General features: G+C 42.6%; 1 protein-coding gene across 1 annotated transcript in view; it reads right to left on the bottom strand.

The window, feature by feature from the left end:
- LOC126184487 (uncharacterized) overlaps positions 1–20,850 on the bottom strand; it is a 514,130-nt gene that overhangs the window by 295,999 nt on the left and 197,281 nt on the right. Inside the window, exons 4-5 of the mRNA XM_049926880.1 lie at positions 19,356–19,466; positions 10,361–10,517 (exon numbers count right to left, since the gene is read on the bottom strand). Coding sequence (XP_049782837.1) covers positions 10,361–10,517; positions 19,356–19,466 — 268 coding nt within the window. The remainder of the gene's footprint in view (positions 1–10,360; positions 10,518–19,355; positions 19,467–20,850) is intronic.

Genomic DNA, 20,850 nt, shown 5'->3' with positions numbered 1-20,850 from the left:
TGTATTCTTTGAAGTCTGCAGTTAAGGGGTAAGTTGACGGGTGTTTATTGATGAATCTCCTCCCACCAGATCCAACGTCGTATCTCAGAATTCTACTGTGCTACAATTCTTTCCCTTAAACCTTGCTAGCTTGCCGTGGTTAGAATAATGCAGTTTCTCGTAAATTTCTACCAACAACGATAAATTTCTCCAGCGTAGGGTGACACCTGTTACGAAGATTTCCCAGTGCATAATATTCTATCTTTGACGATCAGTCATGAGCTTCGAACAATGGTTGACTTCACTGTGGATACATCACAGGACGTTTCGTACTGTTTTGAAAAGTAGCGTCACCGAGATGGACGCGACAACTTGTTTCTCGTGAAATTTAAGCAGTTTACGAAAAAGTGCCTTCTTGAAACTTTCTGACAGGTTAAAACTGGGTGCCGGACCGAGAGTCGAACTCGGGACCTTTGCCTTTCGCGGGCAAGTGCTCTACCAACTGAGCTACCCAAGCACGATTCACGACCCCTCTTCACAGCTTCAATTCTGCCAGTACCTCGTCTCCTACTTCCAAACTTCACAGAAGCTCTTCTGCGAACCTTGCAGAACTAGCACTCCTGGAAGTTTCAGATTAAAACTGTGTGCCGAACCAAGAGTCGAACTCGGGACCTTTAAAATGGTTCAAGGGGCTCTGAGCACTATGGGACTTAACATCTAAGGTCATCAGTTCCCTAGACTTCATCTACATCTACATGATTACTCTGCAATTCACATTTAAGTGCTTGGCAGAGGGTTCATCGAACCACAATCATACTATACCTCTACCATTCCACTCCCGAACAGCGCGCGGGAAAAACGAACACCTAAACCTTTCTGTTCGAGCTCTGATTTCTCTTATTTTATTTTGATGATCATTCCTACCTATGTAGGTTGGGCTCAACAAAATATTTTCGCATTCGGAAGAGAAAGTTGGTGACTGAAATTTCGTAAATAGATCTCGCCGCGACGAAAAACGTCTTTGCTGTAATGACTTCCATCCCAACTCGCGTATCATATCTGCCACACTCTCTCCCCTATTACGTGATAATACAAAACGAGCTGCCCTTTTTTGCACCCTTTCGATGTCCTCTGTCAATGCCACCTGGTAAGGATCCCACACTGCGCAGCAATATTCTAACAGAGGACGAACGAGTGTAGTGTAAGCTGTCTCTTTAGTGGACTTGTTGCATCTTCTAAGTGTCCTGCCAATGAAACGCAACCTTTGGCTCGCCTTCCTCACAATATTATCTATGTGGTCTTTCCAACTGAAGTTGTTCGTAATTTTAACGCCCAGGTACTTAATTGAATTGACAGCCTTGAGAATTGTACTATTTATCGAGTAATCGAATTCCAACGGATTTCTTTTGGAACTCATGTGGATCACCTCACACTTTTCGTTATTTAGCGTCAGCTGCCACCTGCCACACCATACAGCAATCTTTTTTAAATTGCTTTGCAACTGATACTGGTCTTCGGATGACCTTACTAGACGGTAAATTACAGCATCATCTGCGAACAACCTAAGAGAACTGCTCAGATTGTCACTCAGGTCATTTATATAGATCAGGAACAGCAGAGGTCCCAGGACGATTCCCTGGGGAACACCTGATATCACTTCAGTTTTACTCGAACTACTTAAACCTAACTAACCTAAAGACATCACACACACCCATGCCCGAGGCAGGATTCGAACCTGCGACCGTAGCAGCAGCGCGGCTCCGGACTGAAGCGCCTAGAACCGCACGACCACAACGGCCGGCTCGGGACCTTTACCTTCTGCGGGCAAGTGCTCTACCAACTGAGCTACCCAAGCACGACTCACGACCCGCAAGGTTCGCAGAAGAGCTTCTGTGAAGTTTGGAAGGCAGGAGACGAGGTGCTGACAGAATTGAAGCTGTGAGGTCAGGTCGTGAGTCGTGCTTGGGTAGTTCAGTTGGTAGAGCACTTGCCCACGAAAGGCAAAGGTCCCGATTTCGAGTCTCGGTCCGGCACACAGTTTTAATCTGTCAGAAAGTTTCGTATCAGCGCACTCTCCGCTCCAGAGTGAAAATGTTATTCTGGAAGTGCCTTCTTGTTTAATACATCGGACACCCTGAAAAATTCATTTCCGGACACTGATTCCCTGTATCAAAATAATTTAGGGTACTCTGTTGTCTGGATTATTTTGACAATAAATGTTTGGGACACCTTGTATACACTCTTTAGATACGGCTAGCGAGTGCAATGATGAAATTATTGAACATGATATGTATTTTGTGTGGAGGGTGTTCATAATTAAAGTTACAGTTTCGAAACGTTGTAGAAACAGAACCACTGCTCAGAATGACGCAAATTTGAACAGCACATTATTGACGCAGGGGGAAAAGTCATGGAAAAAAACAACAAACGAAAATTTTACCGGTAGATGGCGCTGTAATCGTCTTAACGTAAATGGAGACGGCTGCAAATGACAGATGAATCGCAATACGATGGCTATGGTTTGAGTTACAAGTTACACCATTCGCACTGTTCAATGTGCTACAAAGTTCGACGGTCAACAGTTGTATCACTCCTTTGTTAGGTAAGCCCGTCCACCAAGGCAAGGTCGCACCATATCGGATGGGAAAAAAATGGTTTTTAATTGTCTTGAGGCCAAAAACTGCATAAAAAGGAAAATGACGTCGGTTTTTAATTGTGCTGGGGCCAAAAACGCACGAAAAGCAAAGTAACATCAGTTTTAATTGTCATGAGACTGGCGCAAGATATGTTCAATATGTTGTCCACTGTTTTCTGCCACAAGCTGAAATCGAAGGACGGCATGCTCCACAACAAATCGGAGTGTCTCGAGGTCACGTTCAGAATGCATTGTGCAATGCGTGCCTTCAGTTCAGCCACGTTCGTAATTGGAGCACTGAACACAATAACTTTCAAGTAACCCCACAGCCAGAAGTCACACGGATTGAGATCAGATGATCTGGACGGCCAAGCTGTAGGGAAATGACGGCTGATAATTTTATCTTTTCCGAAATTCATCTTCAGTTACCGCTTCACTGGCTGTGCAGTGTATGGACGAGCGCCATCTTGCATAAGAATGATCCTACCCGCACATCCACACTGTTGAAGGGTTGGAACGACGTTGGTGAGCAAAAGACTCTCATGGCGTTTACCAGTGACAGTACAGGTAACAGGACCCGCAGCACTCATCTCATCGAAAAAATACGCTACTACGATAAACGATGCTGTGGCCATATCTTCGACCGACATCTGATCAGCTGTTTTCCTCCCTCTGCCACATTCCACTTCAAAAGAACCTGTCTTTTCGATATTTGTAATCATTTTCTCTAGACCCTTAGCAGACATCGGACCAATGTCTTTTTCATACCCTGTCCGGAACTTCCGCAGGGCTACTGGCGCATCCTCTATGGGGACAGTGATGGGCGTCCTGGACGCAAAACTGAGGAACAGCCGTTTCCCGGCGTCTGTTGGTGTGCATATTCTGACGCCTACAGCGCCATCTGTTGATCAAATTTTCGTTGATGTTTTTGTTTCGTGGGCGTTTCTACCTGCGTCAATAATATACTGTTAAAATTTGGCGTCTTTCTCAGCAATGGTTCTCTTTCTACACCGTTTTGAAACTGGAACTCTAATCACGGACACCCTGTATTAAAAATGTTTTTGAAAAAGGAAAGAACGGTCAAATGTTTTGTGAAATGATTTGTCTAAAAGTAAGAAATAAAATAGATTAGAGAAACATTTGATGTGCCTTTGAATGATACTCGAAAATGCACCAGACAACTATCCTCTAGTACTCTTCACAATTTTGTGTTAAACACTGAACTTTAAATTCTCAGTCCGTACCAGTTTTGGCTGTACAAAATTCCGAGCACAATTAAAGGCACGCTGATCTGTTTTATTTCTTACTTTTAGACAAAACATTTCACAAAACACTTGAATTTTTTCATTTTTTATTCTCGGGTTTTGTTCAGCAGCATGAAACATAACAAAAATAGCGATCGGTATTCTATTATTATTATGAGTATGCAGACAAATGAAACGTTTTCACGCAAAATAGCTAGGTCTTGAAACGACACCCTTTTTGACCCTCAATTTGCGTTCCTAGCGTTTTCCGTTCTCGAAGTGTTCTAAGTTTAGTTCTTGAGTCGAATAAAACAATTCAGACAGACACGGCACTGTAACTTATAATGTGCAAAACAGCTAGGCCTAGAAGAGATGAACTTTTTGACACATCATTTACGTAGCTAGAGGCAGTTATTCGTGAAATATTTTAATTTTCCCTCAAATCGCTCTTAAAACTTTTCTTAAATTTCCTAATTACTTTCAAGCAATTAAATCTTCCTCTGCAAAACTAGATCTCATGCTACTCAATTTGATACCCCATTTGTCCATTACCCTTTCTTCGTTCGCCTATGGAAATTCGGACAAAAATATAGTATGCAGTTTTCCCTCAGGTCACTAATTAAGTTCTCATTAATCAGCCTGAAAACTTTCAAGAAATTAATTTTTTTTGCAAAACTAGACCTTACACCGATCAATTTGATCCCGATTTGTCTATTTCTCGTTCTTCGTTTGGGTATGAAAATTCGGACAGGCATACAGTATATAATTTTCCTGACTGAATTGTTCTTGATCACCCTGAAAACTTTCAAGAAACTGCATATTTGTTTGCAAAGCTATACCTTACGCCGGTTAATCTGATCCCCATTTGTTCACTTCCCATTCTGCGTTTGGCTATGGAAATTCGGCAAAAAAATTTTCCTCAAATCACTACTTAAGTTTTTCTTAATAGAACTGTTTACTTTCACTCAATTAAAACCTTTTTTGCGAAACTATACCTCACTCTGGTTAATTCGGCATCCCATTTCTCTATTTTCTACTCTTAGTTTGGTAATGACAATTCGGACAAAAATCCAGTGTGTAATTTCCAGGGAGTCTTGCTTTCGCTCCTCTCATGTGCTTGACCAATAAATACTCCTTTGTGTTACAAAACATTGGCCTCTCCCTTTATTTGATAAACTGTTTGAAATATAGAAAAAAAGGTATTTAGCGAGTGAGAGTATGCAATGATACAGTATTTTGCTGTTTGGCTTATATTCGTAATTTTATTGTCTAGCGAAACATTAAAGCAACCATGTTTTTTCTTAATTGGCCGAAGTTCTTTCTTTAAAATAGTTCTAGAACAGCTGAAACGAAAAGTTTAGTTATGTCACGGCTGCCGCAGTCCGTTGTGAAAAAGCAAAAAAGGCGACGCCGTGCATTCTTTCGCTCCCTTGTGAGATGTTTACGTGGCAACTGGGGACATTAAAGGGTACCAGACCGAAAGTTTTTACCTGCAAATAAAGCACATTTGCCCCCTTTCATTGAAAGCTATAACAATATTCATACCTGTACAGGGTTAAGCCGAACTCCATCGACAATATTTCGGAAGTTGTTCAGGGATATTTTTTGTGTATTTTGGTACAGGGGACCCGTGGTCGCCCAACGGCTCGTTATAGAGTAATTATATTTTGTTTCATTTCTTACCCCCATTTACCTTTGTATCTGTATTGTGCTGAAAGTATCTGCAGATCAGTGCAAATGTCGACGGTATGCGCTGCGTGTCTTGGAAACGAAATAGTTCCATTCACTCACTGTACTTGCTGTTGACACAGTAATGCCACTTTACTCTTCTCCTTCAGGCTTGCATTCAGTGGTGCTGGCTTGCATTGACAGGTTTACTCATGAAGAGTTGAAATTGTTGCAGATGCACAATTATTGTGACGTGGCTGCCGTCGCTACGGGAACAGTTCAGTACAGCGTCGTTGCGCCGTTCTGCCATCACACGTAGTGAATCAATGCACGTGGCGCGTATCGCTGAAATCTTCATCACTACACCTGCCCGTACTGTATATAACTGTTAATGCACAGGATGGTTACAATTAAACTTTCGCTACTTGAGCCAGTGTAGACGGAAAGGTATTTACCGTACGGGTACCCAGCTGTATAGGTGTGATGTCACACTGCGCGCTGCGGAATTGGCGTTGTTATAATCCGTTCATCAGAAGAATAAACCTGATGTAAACACTGCACTATGTATTCTTCCGCGTTTGCTGGAACCTTATTGGATTTTCGTTTCACGTGGGACTGCAGCCAAGCTGTCTCGAGTACTGTCAAGTACGATAATAAAGGTACGTTTTGTGCTGTGCGTTACGCGCACATCGACTTAGCGATAATTCGGCACAACAGCTTTACCGGCACATGTAACTTGGATTGCACTGGCCGGTCAGCTGGTACAGCTAGCCTGCAGTGACGTGGCCAGCTGCAGTTCACACGTAAGAATGGACGATCAGAGGAGCAATACAGCTTCGCATGTCAATTAAGTTTTAATCAGAATGAAATAATACACTACAAATCTCCCACAATACATTCCTCAGACGACTAGACGAAAACCGCAACACTTTATCGTTTTCAGCTAACGTACTATTTTAATTAAAAACAAGAATGATGAAAATGCCTGACTTAACCACAAGGTAACTTTGCTGCATAAGCTGTGTATAATGTAAGACATTATTCAAGGATTTCGCCGTATAGTTAAATACTGAAACCACTGAAGGTATTACTCACAGTCAGTCGTCTGGTAATCTCTTAGCTCCTTCCTTATCCGAATCCGAGAAATACATTTCAATTCTGGAAATATCGGCTGCTACGTCGATAACGAGCCTATCAACAACAGAATCCATGAAGCCAACCAGGCGCAGCATTTTCTCATCTTCTTTTATCACGAGCCGTTCTATATCCCACCAGCGTTCGGCAATGACGTGTTTTCGCTGCGTGCGTTAGTTCCAGTACATCTGACAGCTTAACAGTCTTGTTACTTGTCGGGCCAAATCCCGCAGCTTGGCTCCAGATCAGTTCTGTTGGGTTCATATTGTAATGGGCCAGTAGCAAATGTAAAAATGCAGCATTTGCATGATGGGTTCGATGCCGTGAAAATGATTGTTTTTCGTGTTTCAACGATACTTACCTACCTCTGTGGTATAAAATGATTGACATAGTCCGGATAAAGAGGATTTTGTTTTTCATTTTTGCCTTAAAAATTAAATTGTCATGGTTTCTTAGTTTAAACAACCTGTATTAACAGTCTTTCATAAAACATCGATGATTAAGAGTTTGTATATGAAATGGAAACAGGGATTTCGCGTCTAATATGTAATTAGAAACAAGAAGACGTGCATTATTCAGAAAAAATGATGTTGAGTTTTATAATTACGAGATGTACATATTTCAAATTGAACGAGAAAAAAAATGGTTATGAGGAGATTTTCTTCCATTACGCTACCAATTGCGATACATATTCAATGTGCATATGTTTATCAACTGTATTGTATACAAGCGAGGGAAAATTTGAAAGCCCATTATCTCCGTAACTTTATGAAAGACATTAAGAACAGCCTATTTCTCGGCACTTTTAAACCGTGTTCCACGCGCGTGCTTCACTACGGAACAGAAAGCAGCCTCAGCCATTTTCATACTGCGCATTAACAGCACAACAAAAAGAGCACAACGCTGCAGAGGCTGTGACTGTACACAATTTTTGAAATAAAGATTATGTAGCTAAAGCGTGATTAGGAAAAACGTTGATTTCTGTTAATACATTTGAATATCTTAAAGCTTCATTTAACGTAACTTAGAAATACGATATCTAATACATAAGTGGGACCTATTTCCAAGAGTGTAACAACACCAGTGTACGTGTGCTACGGCTTCTGACCAATCTTCGCGTTTGTGTTTGTTTACATCAGGTTTATTTTTATGATGAACGGATTATAGCAGTGTTAGTGTCATGACTTGCCTTTAGGGGCCGCAACTGGTACGGCGACTTAGGGTTGAAAAACAGGCATCAGTGTCGATTACAGCTGCAGACAGTCGACATGGGTATGGACAAGGTTGAGCAGGCTTTACTTGTAAGGCTGTTTCATCGAAGCAACAGCAATAGTGCTGCTACACTTCGCGAGTATCGAAGCGTTGAAGGAGTACGAAGAGGTCCTCTTTCCACACTAGGGTTGAAAAACATGATTAGGAAGTGCGAATTAACTGACGATTTGGTAATTGCTCCTGGGAGAGACCGACGGCAAATTGTGCCACAAATTGTTGAAGAAGTTACTGTTACCATGGCTGAGAATGCTGGACACGATGTGCGACCTTCAAAGCAATGTTACGACAGAATGAGATTTTCACTGTGCAGCGGAGTGTGCGCTGATATGAAACTTCCTTTCAGATTAAAACTGTGTACTGGACCGAGACTCGAACTCGGGACCTTTGCCTTTCGCGGGCAAGTGCTCTACCAATTGATCTACCCAAGCACGACTCACGCCCCGTCCTCACAGCTTCACTTCTGCCAGTATCTCGTCTCCTACCCTCCAAACTTTGCAGAAGCTCTCCTGCGAACCTTGCAGAACTATCACTCCTGAAAGAAAGGATATTGCGGAGACATGGCTTAGCCACAGCCTGGGGGATGTTTCCAGAATGAGATTTTCACTCTGCAGCGGAGTGTGCGCTGATATGAAACTTCCTGGCAGATTAAAACTGTGTGCCGGACCGAGACTCGAACTCGGGACCTTTTCCCGAGTTCGAGTCTCGGTCCGCCACACAGTTTAAATCTGCCAGGAAGTTTCAGTGTTACGACAGTTGAACATCCCATGGTCCACAGTTCAAAAAGTGCTGCGAACAATTGTGAAATGGTATCGAGGCTGTCGCGGATTCAGATGGTTGTCATATTGAGCATAGTTTTTAACCTGGAACGTAAACATGGTACGAAATTGAAAAAAGTTATCCTCTCGTGTGGAAATAAAATGTGTTTCTGTCATTGGTTTACTTGTTATTTCTCTTCAGCATGTCCTTACAAAAATTTTCACAACATTTTATTGCTCTACGCCCTCTCCAGTGTGAAAGTTTAATTGTAACCACTCTGCAAGCGCAACACTGTCGGAAAAGCACACACGAGACATCCGACCAGTACGGAATGCAAGCTGGAGGGGCAAGAGTGAAGTGAGCATTACTGCAGCGTGAGTGAATGGAACAAGTTTGTTTCCAGTCAAGACACACATCGACATTTGCAGTGATGTGCGGATATTTTCAATACAATACAGGTACAAATACAAACGGGAGTAAGAAATCATCGAAATGTATTTACTCTGTAACGAACCACAGGAAACCACGGGTCCTTTACATCAAAATATTCAAAACATATCCCTAAACAACCTTCGAAATTTTGTAGCAGGAGACAGGTTTCACCTGTATACTCCAGTTTTCAAGAGCACTGACCATAGTTAAGTTACGGCCGATTTTCACCTTCATCGTAATTATCTCTTCATCGACGTTAAACAGTAACTCCTTTCCTCCATTCTTTCAATGGCCTTGGTATCCAATTAAGAAAGTACATCCTTGATTAAAGTTAAAGTTTCATTGCATATCTCAGCACATAAAAAATGTAAAACTAGGAAACCTACAACAAAAGTACTCACTGCTCTTCGCGCTATCACGTACTAAAAAATTGTTTCAGTGTTTTACAAGGAGCGTCCGAAATGTTCGTTGAATGGTGTCAGAAAAAAAAGAAACAATAGCTGCAAACGAAATATCTTTCGCGGCCCTTGTTAAAGTAATCGCTATTAGCTACAACAGACTTCTGACGTTGGTTGTAAAGTTGTTGGAAACTGTCAGGAAACGCTTCTTGTGTAATCGCTGGAAGCGTTGTGGTCACGCGTTGTTGGATATTCGCATCTTTACAGGAGATGAGACCCGGTGTTACCAATAAAATCTGAAGACCAATGACAGTCAGTGGCATAGTGGTCATCGTTTTCACTGCTTCCCTCGGTTAAAAATTCATGATCGATCAAGCCTTTGCTGCCGAAAAAGGCGATCAACTTTGTCTTAATCATGGATTTGTCAGATGACTTTTTTTTGGGAGTCGTGGAAGACGATGAGCACCATGCCATTGACAGTCGTTTGGTCTCTGGATCTTGTTGATAGCACCAGATCGCATCTCCTGTGATGATGCGGATATCCACGCGGTGCTCTTAGCGATTCCACAAGACGCGTTTGTTGACTGTCACTATCGGTGTTAGACGTGTGTTGTAGCTAGTGGTGGCTGAGCTGAAGGCCAGGAACAGGAAAAGTATTTAGTTTGTAACTCTTGTTTCGTTTATTTTCTGAAACCATTCACAGAACTCTCCAGATGCACCATGTACAATTTTATGGTGTATAAAGATTTTCAAATTACACATGACAACTGGGTTCCAAAATTCAGTATAACTTCGACTGTTTTACTGAGAGTAGAAAGAGACAAGCTGAAATACACCCTTACCTGCAAATGAAAGTCGTCTCAAACAAGCACAGTTTTTCACATTCTGTCTTCGTTTGCGTATTTCGTTCTTCCTTGTTATCGAATCCCTCAAGATAAGCACCAACAACTCTCTCGAAGGCCCATAATCGATCGCCACACATCGAGCTTAGATTTGAAACTGCAAAAGAAAATATTCGATTGAATTACTCAAAGCCCTATTAACACATATGATTGACTATAACGGATTTCAAACATTAAGTCTTTACAGTACATCATCTAGTCGATTATAGCGTATCTCCTATTCATAACTCCACTCTTGATTGGAAAATTCCGAACTTAAAGCCCCGTAAATTTACGGGAGTACAGAGTACTGATAACATATCATTTTAATTCCTTTCGAATAACTTCAAATTATTCAGTCCTTTCACTGTTATCTGCCTTGTGCTGATATGAATTCTGACGTGTAATATAAGCAACCGGCAATTATTTACATTCATCTTGCCTAGGTATACGTCATTTTTATACAATATGCTGTAATCCTTCTAAGTGTCACTGGTTTGGCCATTTCTTTCAGAATCACCTTCCTCCAGCTGACGATAAATCTTATGTCCAATAGAAACACTGCACTACTTTTTGTATTCAGCTTTGCCTTTTGTGCATCATTTTTCACTCAAGGCACTCTATCTCGAAAATACATGGTACATGTCTGAGGTATTGTTGCATAAAGTTTCCACTCGAAGTAAACACTATCTTACGTCACTATTTGTGATTCAAGTATTATTGTAAAACTAAAATTTGCTGCGATTGAATCACTAAAAGAGTAAGTAGCAGCGATAGAAAATTCAAGTACATGCTATAGAAAGAGTTTACTAGTGCAGTCTGAACATTTACATTCATGTTCAGAAAAAAAACAGAATACCTTGCACGACTAGAAATAGGATGGTCACATTCACAGGGCATGTAAATTAGTAAGTTCTGCAGAAATGATTAGTATTTGAACAATCGGCCCGAGGGTTCAAGGTCAACATCGGTATCGCGTTCCAACACCAGCTGCCTGTAAAATGTGTCTGTGGCTCTCGTTGTCGCTATAAACCGAAGGTAATGGATCAGTGAGACTTCCCGAGCAGACGTGCAGGATGCCTCGCAGGCGTATGCGCGAAACGTACCATCAAATCAGTGAGTCTGAAAGAGGGTACATTATTGGCGTCAGAGATCCATCCGGGAAATTGCTGCTCGTGTGGGACGAAGTGTTACGGCAGCGCAGAGGGTGTGTGTGTCGAATGATTCACGGAAGGCCGTAGAACACGACGAGATGGGTGTCAGGTCACACCACTCAGACCACTCCCGAAAAGATCGACACCTCATCCAAACCAAGCGAGGTGGCGCAGCGGTTAGCACACTGGACTCGCATTCGGGAGGACGACGGTTCAAACCCGCTTCAGGCCATCCTAATTTAGGTTTTCCGTGATTTCCCTAAATCGCTTCACTCAAGTGCCAGGATGGTTCCTTTGAAAAGGCACAGCCGGCATCCTTCCTCAACCCGGTGGGACCGATGAGCGCGCCGTTTGGACCCTCACCCTAACCAACCAACAAGCCGACCAACTTTACGGAATTACAGGGTAGATCTGCGTCCCCCTCGGCTCTGGCACAACAATGAAACAGTGTAACACATCGTACACTGTCTGGAGTGATAGTCCGTCGTCGTTTATTACCGTCTGGGTTACGTGTGCGTCGTCCCCTTCTGCGCCTTTCTTTGACGAATGTGCAGAAACATGCAAGACGGCAATGGTGTGTGTAACGACGTCACTGGGGACTGGAATGGCATCAGATAGTATTTTCGGACGAATCGAGCTCTGTTTTCTTGAAAATGATGGCCGCATTTTGGTTCGCTGTAGACAGGGGGAGCGGCATTACAGTGACCGCATTCGCACAAGACATCAAGCGTCAGCTCAAGGCCTTATGGTGTGGGGTGCTATTTGGTACAGTCACAAATCATAGCTGATACATGTCCAGGGCACTGTAACCAGTGTGATCTACATGAATGACTTCCTGCGACCCGTAGCCATACCCTTTCTGCTCAACACCCCAGACGGTCAGTTAGGCAGCAGCAGCCGACCGAGACAGAAGCAGCAACAGGGAAGTAACCGATTTTGTGACTTTTACGAGTTCCTAACCAGGAGCGAATTTTATATCATCATCTGTGTGCTTTAATAGTTTAGTTTCTTGAGTTTCTGCGTGTTACTTTAATATCTAATAGCCATAGTCCTCGAGTTTTTGTTTGTGTCCGAAAAAAAACCGATTTTGTGACATATTACAAGTTTCTAATCAGGGGCGATTTATTTAGTTTCACCTGAGTGCTTCAAAAATGGCTCTGAGCACTATGGGACTCAACTGCTGTGGTCATCAGTCCCCTAGAAGTTAGAACTACTTAAACCTAACTAACCTAAGGACATCACACACACCCATGCCCGAGGCAGGATTCGAACCTGCGACCGTAGCAGCAGCGCGGCTCCGGACTGGAGCGCCTAGAACCGCATGGCCACCGCGGCCGGCCCTGAGTGCTTCGTTGGCTGGGTTTTTGAATCTCTCCGTATTAATATAATTCATTAGACACAGTTCCTACGTTTTCGTCAGCATCTACAGTAGAGTTCCGCAGCATGTGCCGATAGTCCGTTTATCTGGGTAGTTTAGTTTTCCATGGTCTTTAGTATGGATAGGGACTGTGATTGTCGTGTGCAGATGCGAGCCGATTTTCTGACACTTCGCTCTCAGCTCCAGGCTGTGATGGCTTCTGTTACACAGCTTGAGGCTGCAGTGGATGGGCACCACTGTTGTGGGCTGGCTATGGGGATCAAACGAAAGTCCAGCACGTCCAATGCTCCAATCGGTCCTCACTGGTAGCCAGCCCAGTTACTAACCGCACCGAGGTTGACCCCTCATCTGTGGTCGAGTGGGAAGTCGCCCCTGGGCGTAGCAGGCGGCGAAAGACTTCCCACGGGGCCGCACGTAAGGCTTGCCCAGTTAGTCTGACAAACAGGTTCCAGGTGCTGTTGTGGCTGACACTGTCGCTAAGCTAGATGCCTGTCCTGTTTCAGAGGAAACCTCTCAGCCTGCAAGATCCGGGCAGTTACAGAGAGTGGGATTATTGATAGTTGGAAGCTCCAACATTATGCGCGTTGTGGGGCCCTTAGGGACATGGCTGCCAAGAATGGGAAGAAAGCCAATGTGCACTCCGAGTGCATACCGAGTGGAGTCATTCCAGATGTGGAAAGGATACTTCTGGATGCCATGAAGAGCACAGGGTGCAGCCAACTGCAGGCAGTGGCTCACGTCGGTAGCAATGATGTGTGTCACTTTGGATCAGAAGAGATTCTCTCTGGTTTCGAGCGGCTAACAGTAGTGGTAAAGGCTGCCAGTCTTGTTTGCGAGATGAAAGCAGCATAGTCGACAGGACCGATTGCGGACCTCTGGTACAGAGCCGAGTGGAGGGTCTGAATCAGAGGCTCAGACGATTCTGCGACCGTGTAGGCTGCAGATTCCTCGACTTGCGGCGTAGGGTGGTTCGGTTTCGGGTCCCGCTGAATAGGTCAGGAGTCCACTATACGCAGGAGGCGGCTACACGAGTAGCAGGTGCTGTGTGGCGCGAAGTCGATGGTTTTCTTAGGTTAGAGGGTCTTGGGGAAACACAAAAAGGGCTTCAGTCACAAAGGGTGCAAGGCGAACATAGGAAGAACGTAGATCTGAGAACCATCGGTACAACAGTTGCAAATTGTCATAGCTGTGCTGGGAAAGTACCAGAGCTCCAAGTGCTAATAGAAAGCACCGATGCTCGCTCAAATCGTTATAGGCACTGAAAGCTGGCTAAAGTCGGATATACGCTCAGCCGAAATTTTTGCAAAGAATCTAACGGTGTTCCGAAAGGAGGGGCTAAACACGGTTGGCGGTGACGTGTTTGTTGCTGTTAGAAGTAGTTTATCTCGTCGCGAAATTGAAGTAGGTAGTTCCTGTGATTGAGTATGGGCAGAAGTCATTGTTGGAAATCGGAATAAAATAAGAATTTGATACTTTTACTGACCTCCCAATTCATATGATACAATTTCTGAAATGTTTACCGAAAACTTGAGTTTGATTTCAAACACGTACCCGACTCATACGATTGTAGTTAGTGGCGACTTTAATTTACCCTCGGTATGTTGGTGAAAGTACATGTTGAATTCCGGAGGTACGCATAAAACATCATCCGAAATTGTGCTAAACGCATTCTCTGAAAATTATTTCGAGTAGTTAGTTCATGAGCCCACGCGAATAGTAAACGGTTGTGAAAACACACTTGATCTCTCAGCAACAAGTAATCCTGAGTTAACAGCGATCATCAAAACGGATACAGGGATTATTGAGTACACAGTTGTCGTACCAAGATTGAATATTGTAACCCCCAAATCCTCCAAAAATAAACGAAAAATATACCTATTCAAAAAAGAAGATAAAAATTCACTTGCCGCCTTCCTGAGAGACAATCTCCACTGCTTCCAAATTCATAATATAAGTGTAGACCAGATGTGGCTTGAATTCAAAGAAATAGTATCGGCAGAAATTGAGAGATTTATATCAAGTAAAATTCACAAACAATGGAGCTGATCCTCCTTGGTACACAAAACAGGTCAGAACACTGCTACAGAAACAACGAAAAAAAAAAAAATGAAAACATGCCAAATTTAAACAGACGCAAAATTTCCAAGATTGGCGATCTTTTACAGAAGCTCTAAATATAGCGCGGACTTCAATGCAAGATGCTTACAATAGTTTCCACAACAAAACTTTGTCTCGAAACCTGGCAGAAAGTCCAAAGCGATTCTGGTCGTATGCGAAGTATGCTAGCGACAAGACGCAATCAATGCCCTCTCTGCGTCATAGAACTGGAGATACTATGGAAGACAGTGCTGCGAAAGCAGAGTTATTAAACACAGCCTTCCGAAATGCCTTCACAAAAGAAGACGAAGTAAAACTTCCAGAATTCGATTCAAGAGCAGCTGCCAACATGAGTAACTTAGAAGTAGATATCCTCGGAGTAGAGAAGAAACATCACTTAATAAAAGTACGTCTTCTGGTCCATACTGTATACGCTTAGATTCCTTTCAGAGTATGCTCATGCAATAGCTCCATACTTAACAATTATATACAACCGTTCGCTCGACGAAAGATCCGTAACCAAAGACTGGAAAGCTCCACAGACCACACCAATATTCAAGAAAGGTAATAAACCCACTAAATTACAGACCCATATCATTAACGTCAATATGCAGCAGATTTTGGAATATATGTTGTGTTCGAACATTATGAATTACCTCAAAGAAAACGGTCTATTGACACACAGTCAACACAGATTTAGAAAACATCGTTCTTGTGAAACAGAACTAGCTCTTTACTCACATGCAGTGTTGAGTGCTGTTGACAAGGGATTTCAAATTGATTCCGTATTTCTGAATTTCGGGAGGGCTTTTGACACTGTACCACACAAGCGGCTTATAGTGAAATTGCGTGCTTATGGAGTATCGTCTCAGTTATGTGACTGGAGATCACAGTTCGTAGTAACTGACGGAAAGTCATGGAATAAAACAGAAGTGATTTCTGGCGTTGCCCAAAGTAGTGTGATAGGCCCTTGGCTGTTTCTTATCTATATAAACAATTTGGTAGACCATCTGAACAGCCGTCCTAGGTTGTTTGGAGATGACGCTGTCGTTTATCGATTAGTAAAGTCATAAGAAGATCAAAACAAATTGCAAAACGATTTAGAAAAGATTTCTGTATGGTGTGAAAATTGGCAATTGACCCTAAATAAGGGAAAGTGTGAGGTCATCCACATGAGTGCCTAAAGGAATCCATTAAATTTCGGTTACACGATAAATCAGTCAAATCTAAAGGCCATAAATTCAACTAAATACCTAGGAATTACAATTAAGAACAACTTAAATTGGATGGAACACATAGAAAATGTTGTGTGGAAGGCTAACCAAAGACTGCGTTTTATTGCCAGGACACTTAGAAAATGTAACAGTTCTACTAAGGAGACTGCCTACACTACTCTTATCCGTCCTCTTTTAGAATACTGCTGCGCGGTGTGGGATCATTACCAGATAGGACTGACGGAGTACATCGAAAAAGTTCAAAGAAGGGCAGCACGTTTTGTATTATCGCAAAGTAGGGGAGAGAGTGTCACGAAATTACAGTCACCAAGTTTCTCCTCCGAATGCGAAAATATTTAGTGGTGCCGACCTACATAGCGAGGAACGATCATCATAATAAAATAATGGAAATCAGAGCCTGTACGGAAAGATATAGGAGTTCGTTCTTTCTGCGCGCTATACGAAATTGGAATAATAGAGAATTGTGAAGGATTTTCGATGAACGTGCCACAGCAATGCCTCTGCGACGTGCATGGCGTCGTCGCTGGCGGTGCAGCGTTCCTGTGTATCGTAGTTTGAAGGCTATTGATATTGACTTGGCTGGACAGTTTAATAAACAACAATTGATTGGAGGTCCAAATGTTTTTCGTGGACTCCATTTGAACGTTACATGTGATGTACAAGCAGTTTTTGGAGGTAGTACATGGCTGACACTTGCTGTTGTATGTGGCAATCATGCAGATTATGGTGGCCTTGAAGCATTTCCAGATGCTAACATTTTGACTTGGAAGACATGGAGTATAGCTGAGACAACAGGACTCTTGGCTAAACAGCCTTATGGTACACTTGTTCCAAGTATGCCATTTGTGTTGAGTACTAGAAAGAAGAAGAAATTAAATGCTGATGAGTACTTGTTTATATGGGCTAAAATTGGGAATGGAAATTGTAAAATAAAGATCAATGGCGACTGTATGTTATATTACAGACAATAAAGTTGTCCTACCCGAGAACCATCCTTATCTATCCCGTGAGAGTTGCAGAGCCGCCAGAGACTAAGTCCGAATCAAGGTCACCCGCCTTACACAGCGGGATACGGTCAACGCACACAGTCATCATTACTAGCGTCATCAATACAACCCACCCACTTCCCCAGGGGTCGTAACCCCTGCAACCCAATAAACAATTCTTTAATATAATTGCCTATTTTAATCACCCTGAGAAGGAGACCGAATCAAGGTCACCCGCCTTACACAGCAGGATACGGTCAACGCACACAGTCATCAATACTAGCGTCATCAATACAACCCGCCCACCTCCCCAGGGGTCGTAACCCCTGCAACCCAATATACACTTAAATGTGATTTGCAGAGTATCCATGTAGATGCAGATGTAGATTAGACGCCTTCTTTCAGCAAGACAATACACGATTACATGTTGCTGCACGAGCATGTGCCTTCTTGGTGTCACAGTATGTCAGCCTTTTGCCCTGGCCCGTCAGATCACCAGACTGTGTGGAATATGGTAAAACGACGGGTGCAGTGCTGTGACCCAATGCCAACCGCCACAGATGAACTTTGGAACCAGTTGAGTGCAGCATGGATGGCTATACCACAGGACGCCATTCGCGTCTTATATGCGTCGATGCCATCGCGCATGGAACAAGTTATCAGGAGCCATGGCGGACCCTGTGCCTACTTGGCAACAGGACACATGCTGAACCGAAAATGGTTCAAATGGCTCTGAGCACTATGGGACTTAACATCGGAAGCCATCAGTCCCCTACAACTTAGAACTACTTAAACCTAACTAAACTAGGAACACATCCATGCCCAAGGCAGGATTCGAACCTGCGACCGTAGCGGTCGCGCGGTTCCCGACTGAAGTGCCTGGTACCGCTCGGCCACTGCGGCCGGCTGCTGAACCGAGGTGACTGAAATGCTTATCATTTTTGAAGAAGATTGTTACGTGTATATCCTGTGAATATGTCCGTCCTATCTCTAGTCGTTCAAGGTGTTCTGTTTTTTTCTGTATGTGAATGTACTTATCCGTATGGAACAAGCTAGTCTTGTGCATGAGGAGCATCACAAACGACCGGTGACTCTACGTATGGCACGAAATTCTTAAAACATAGTTAACATTTCCTTACACTTTTCGTTCATTTGGCTCTTAGTGGTGAATTCTTTGTCGATTTTGAACACATTAGACTTGGCAGCTTGGGACACATTAGACACAATTGCTTGCCTATTGGCAACTCATGAAATCAAACACGCGATTAGCAACTACTCCGACAGTACAAGGGCTGAATGGCATTGTTAATGTTGGCGTCACTCTGTGTTTTCGGTAATACGCAGTTGTCTTCTCCGAGACTCTACTGCTACGATGAGCGTAGTACCATTTATCAATCTTCATGTTCATTGTAGTAAGTGTGTGTTAAGATTGATAAATGGTTTGAAATATATAGAACAAAAAATTAAAGGGAATTACGTTTATATGTTTTAATAGCACTACATGTGTCAGGCACACACGAAGTTAAATCTTGTAAGACGACGTAGCAGTAGTGTCGCTGAGCTTTCAAAATGCATCCAGAGCGGGCACATGTTCTAGACCTAACAGCTGTGACTGCACTTTCGTTTGACAGAACACTAAAAATACCAGGCGAGGAGGAACAGTAGAGCTAGAGTAGACAGAAAATCACTAGAAACATATGAAGGGCTTATTTCAATAGTGGCACAAGTCCATTTTTGTTCATTCTGAGATACAGAGTCCTAAAGTTAAATGAGCGCTGAAAAATCTGCACTTGAGATACCAGAAATATTCAGGTAAATATAACTGAATATTTCTGGTATCTTAACTGCAGATTTTTCAGTGCTCATTTAATTTTAAGACTCTGTATCTCAGAATGAACAAAAATGGACTTGTACCACTATTGAAATAAGCCCTTCATATAATGTCTTTCACAGCGTTCTGGTACCTGGTTTTTGTACCTTCACTTCTGAATAAACATTCTAATTTTAGCTGACAGATTGTAACAAACTTAATGAAATAGAAAAAAGTTAGCTTCTTATGCGCTATACGCTAAGAGAAAATCGTTGAGCGTTGAATACGTGTCTTACCTCCACGCAGACATATTTTCTCGAAGAAATTGCTCCCTATTTTGTCGTGAAGACTGTTTCGATGTCCAGCTGAGTCAGTGTTGTAGGACAGACACCGAGAAGTTTCGTAATCTGTGAATACCAAATAATTAATGATCAATTATTCGAAATAGAGAACATACTTCGTGGATTATATGAATTTTATACATATAATTAGATTTCGTAGAATTTGATAGTAAATTGAGCAACAAGGAAATGCATACTCAGTATTTGTGTGATGAAACGGTACACATCATTCGCTGAGCGTATAAACACTCTTAGACGTGTGTACCTATTGATGAGAGATGATTCAATGCTAGGAGATTTCACTTGAATCTTTAATTATGAATGAAGCTATGAGAAATTCCTTAAATATCTGTGTTGCATTGTGTAGTAGTTCAACATGGCTACCAAACATTTTTCGTTCACTGATTTTCAGAAATTAGGAAGAAATTTGAAAAACAGCAGTTGCACGAGAAAATATAGCTTATACAGGGTTGTCAGAAAATGTGTGAAATGCTTGTAACAGGGCAGGTTGTACTGAGACATAAATGTTAAGAAAGAAATTCGATACGTTGCTCCGTTTCTGAGTTATTTAACATAGAATTTAGCCAATCGGGGCGTCGCGCACTCGCATTCAAGCGGCCTGCCAGGGGCGGTGTTGCCCAACGAGTGCTTTGTCTCGTTAGCTGAAACTTCAATTTACGCGCGCGACGATCTGATTGGCTAACTTCAATGCTAAATAACTCGGAAACGGCGCAACGTATCGAATTGTTTTTGTAACATTCATATCTCAGTACAACCTGCCCTGCGACATCCCTACAAGCGTTTCAGACATTTTCTGACCACACTGTATAAATCTAAGTGGCCAAAACTTCTGATCATTTTGAAATTTAACAGTTTTAACATTAATGTACTGAAGCATACAATGACAAAAATTTGAAAAAGTTATTTCAATTTTTAATTTCGCTCTTAGATTATGGCGCAATACTTTGTATGCTACGCAGAGGCGAGTGAACAGGGTTAAGTCCCAGCACTCGCTCGCCCCTGTATCTCTCACAATGGTACAGCGCTTGTTTCACCACATCATCATCGGGTTTCGTCACCTCTCCCACTCCAAGCCTGTGACTTCACTATGCATAAAATGGTAGTAAATTCAAAAATTGGCGGTAAATTAAAAAATTTGCGCGTGTTTTTCTCAAGTCCTATTAAGCCACTGTGCAAGTAGGATTGTTGCCCCGAGTATAAATTAGCAAGAAATTCAAAAATTCAAGATAGTGCATTGTCATGTTGGTGGAAGTAGATCACTTGTGCTAAGTATAGAAGTTCCTGGTATAGTGACATAGTCTCTATGATGCCAGATGCCAAGACGCTAGGACAAAGGGAAGTTGCTGTTTCTCCAAGCTTTTTCTTTCCTCGCTTTTCATTCCCTCCTTTGATGGAGATGGGCGGGTTATTCGAGGGCTTGCTGTATACT

This window comes from Schistocerca cancellata, chromosome 4, assembly GCF_023864275.1.
Source record: "Schistocerca cancellata isolate TAMUIC-IGC-003103 chromosome 4, iqSchCanc2.1, whole genome shotgun sequence".
Lineage (NCBI taxonomy): Eukaryota > Metazoa > Arthropoda > Insecta > Orthoptera > Acrididae > Schistocerca > Schistocerca cancellata.
This window is presented reverse-complemented; position numbering and strand designations above follow the sequence as displayed.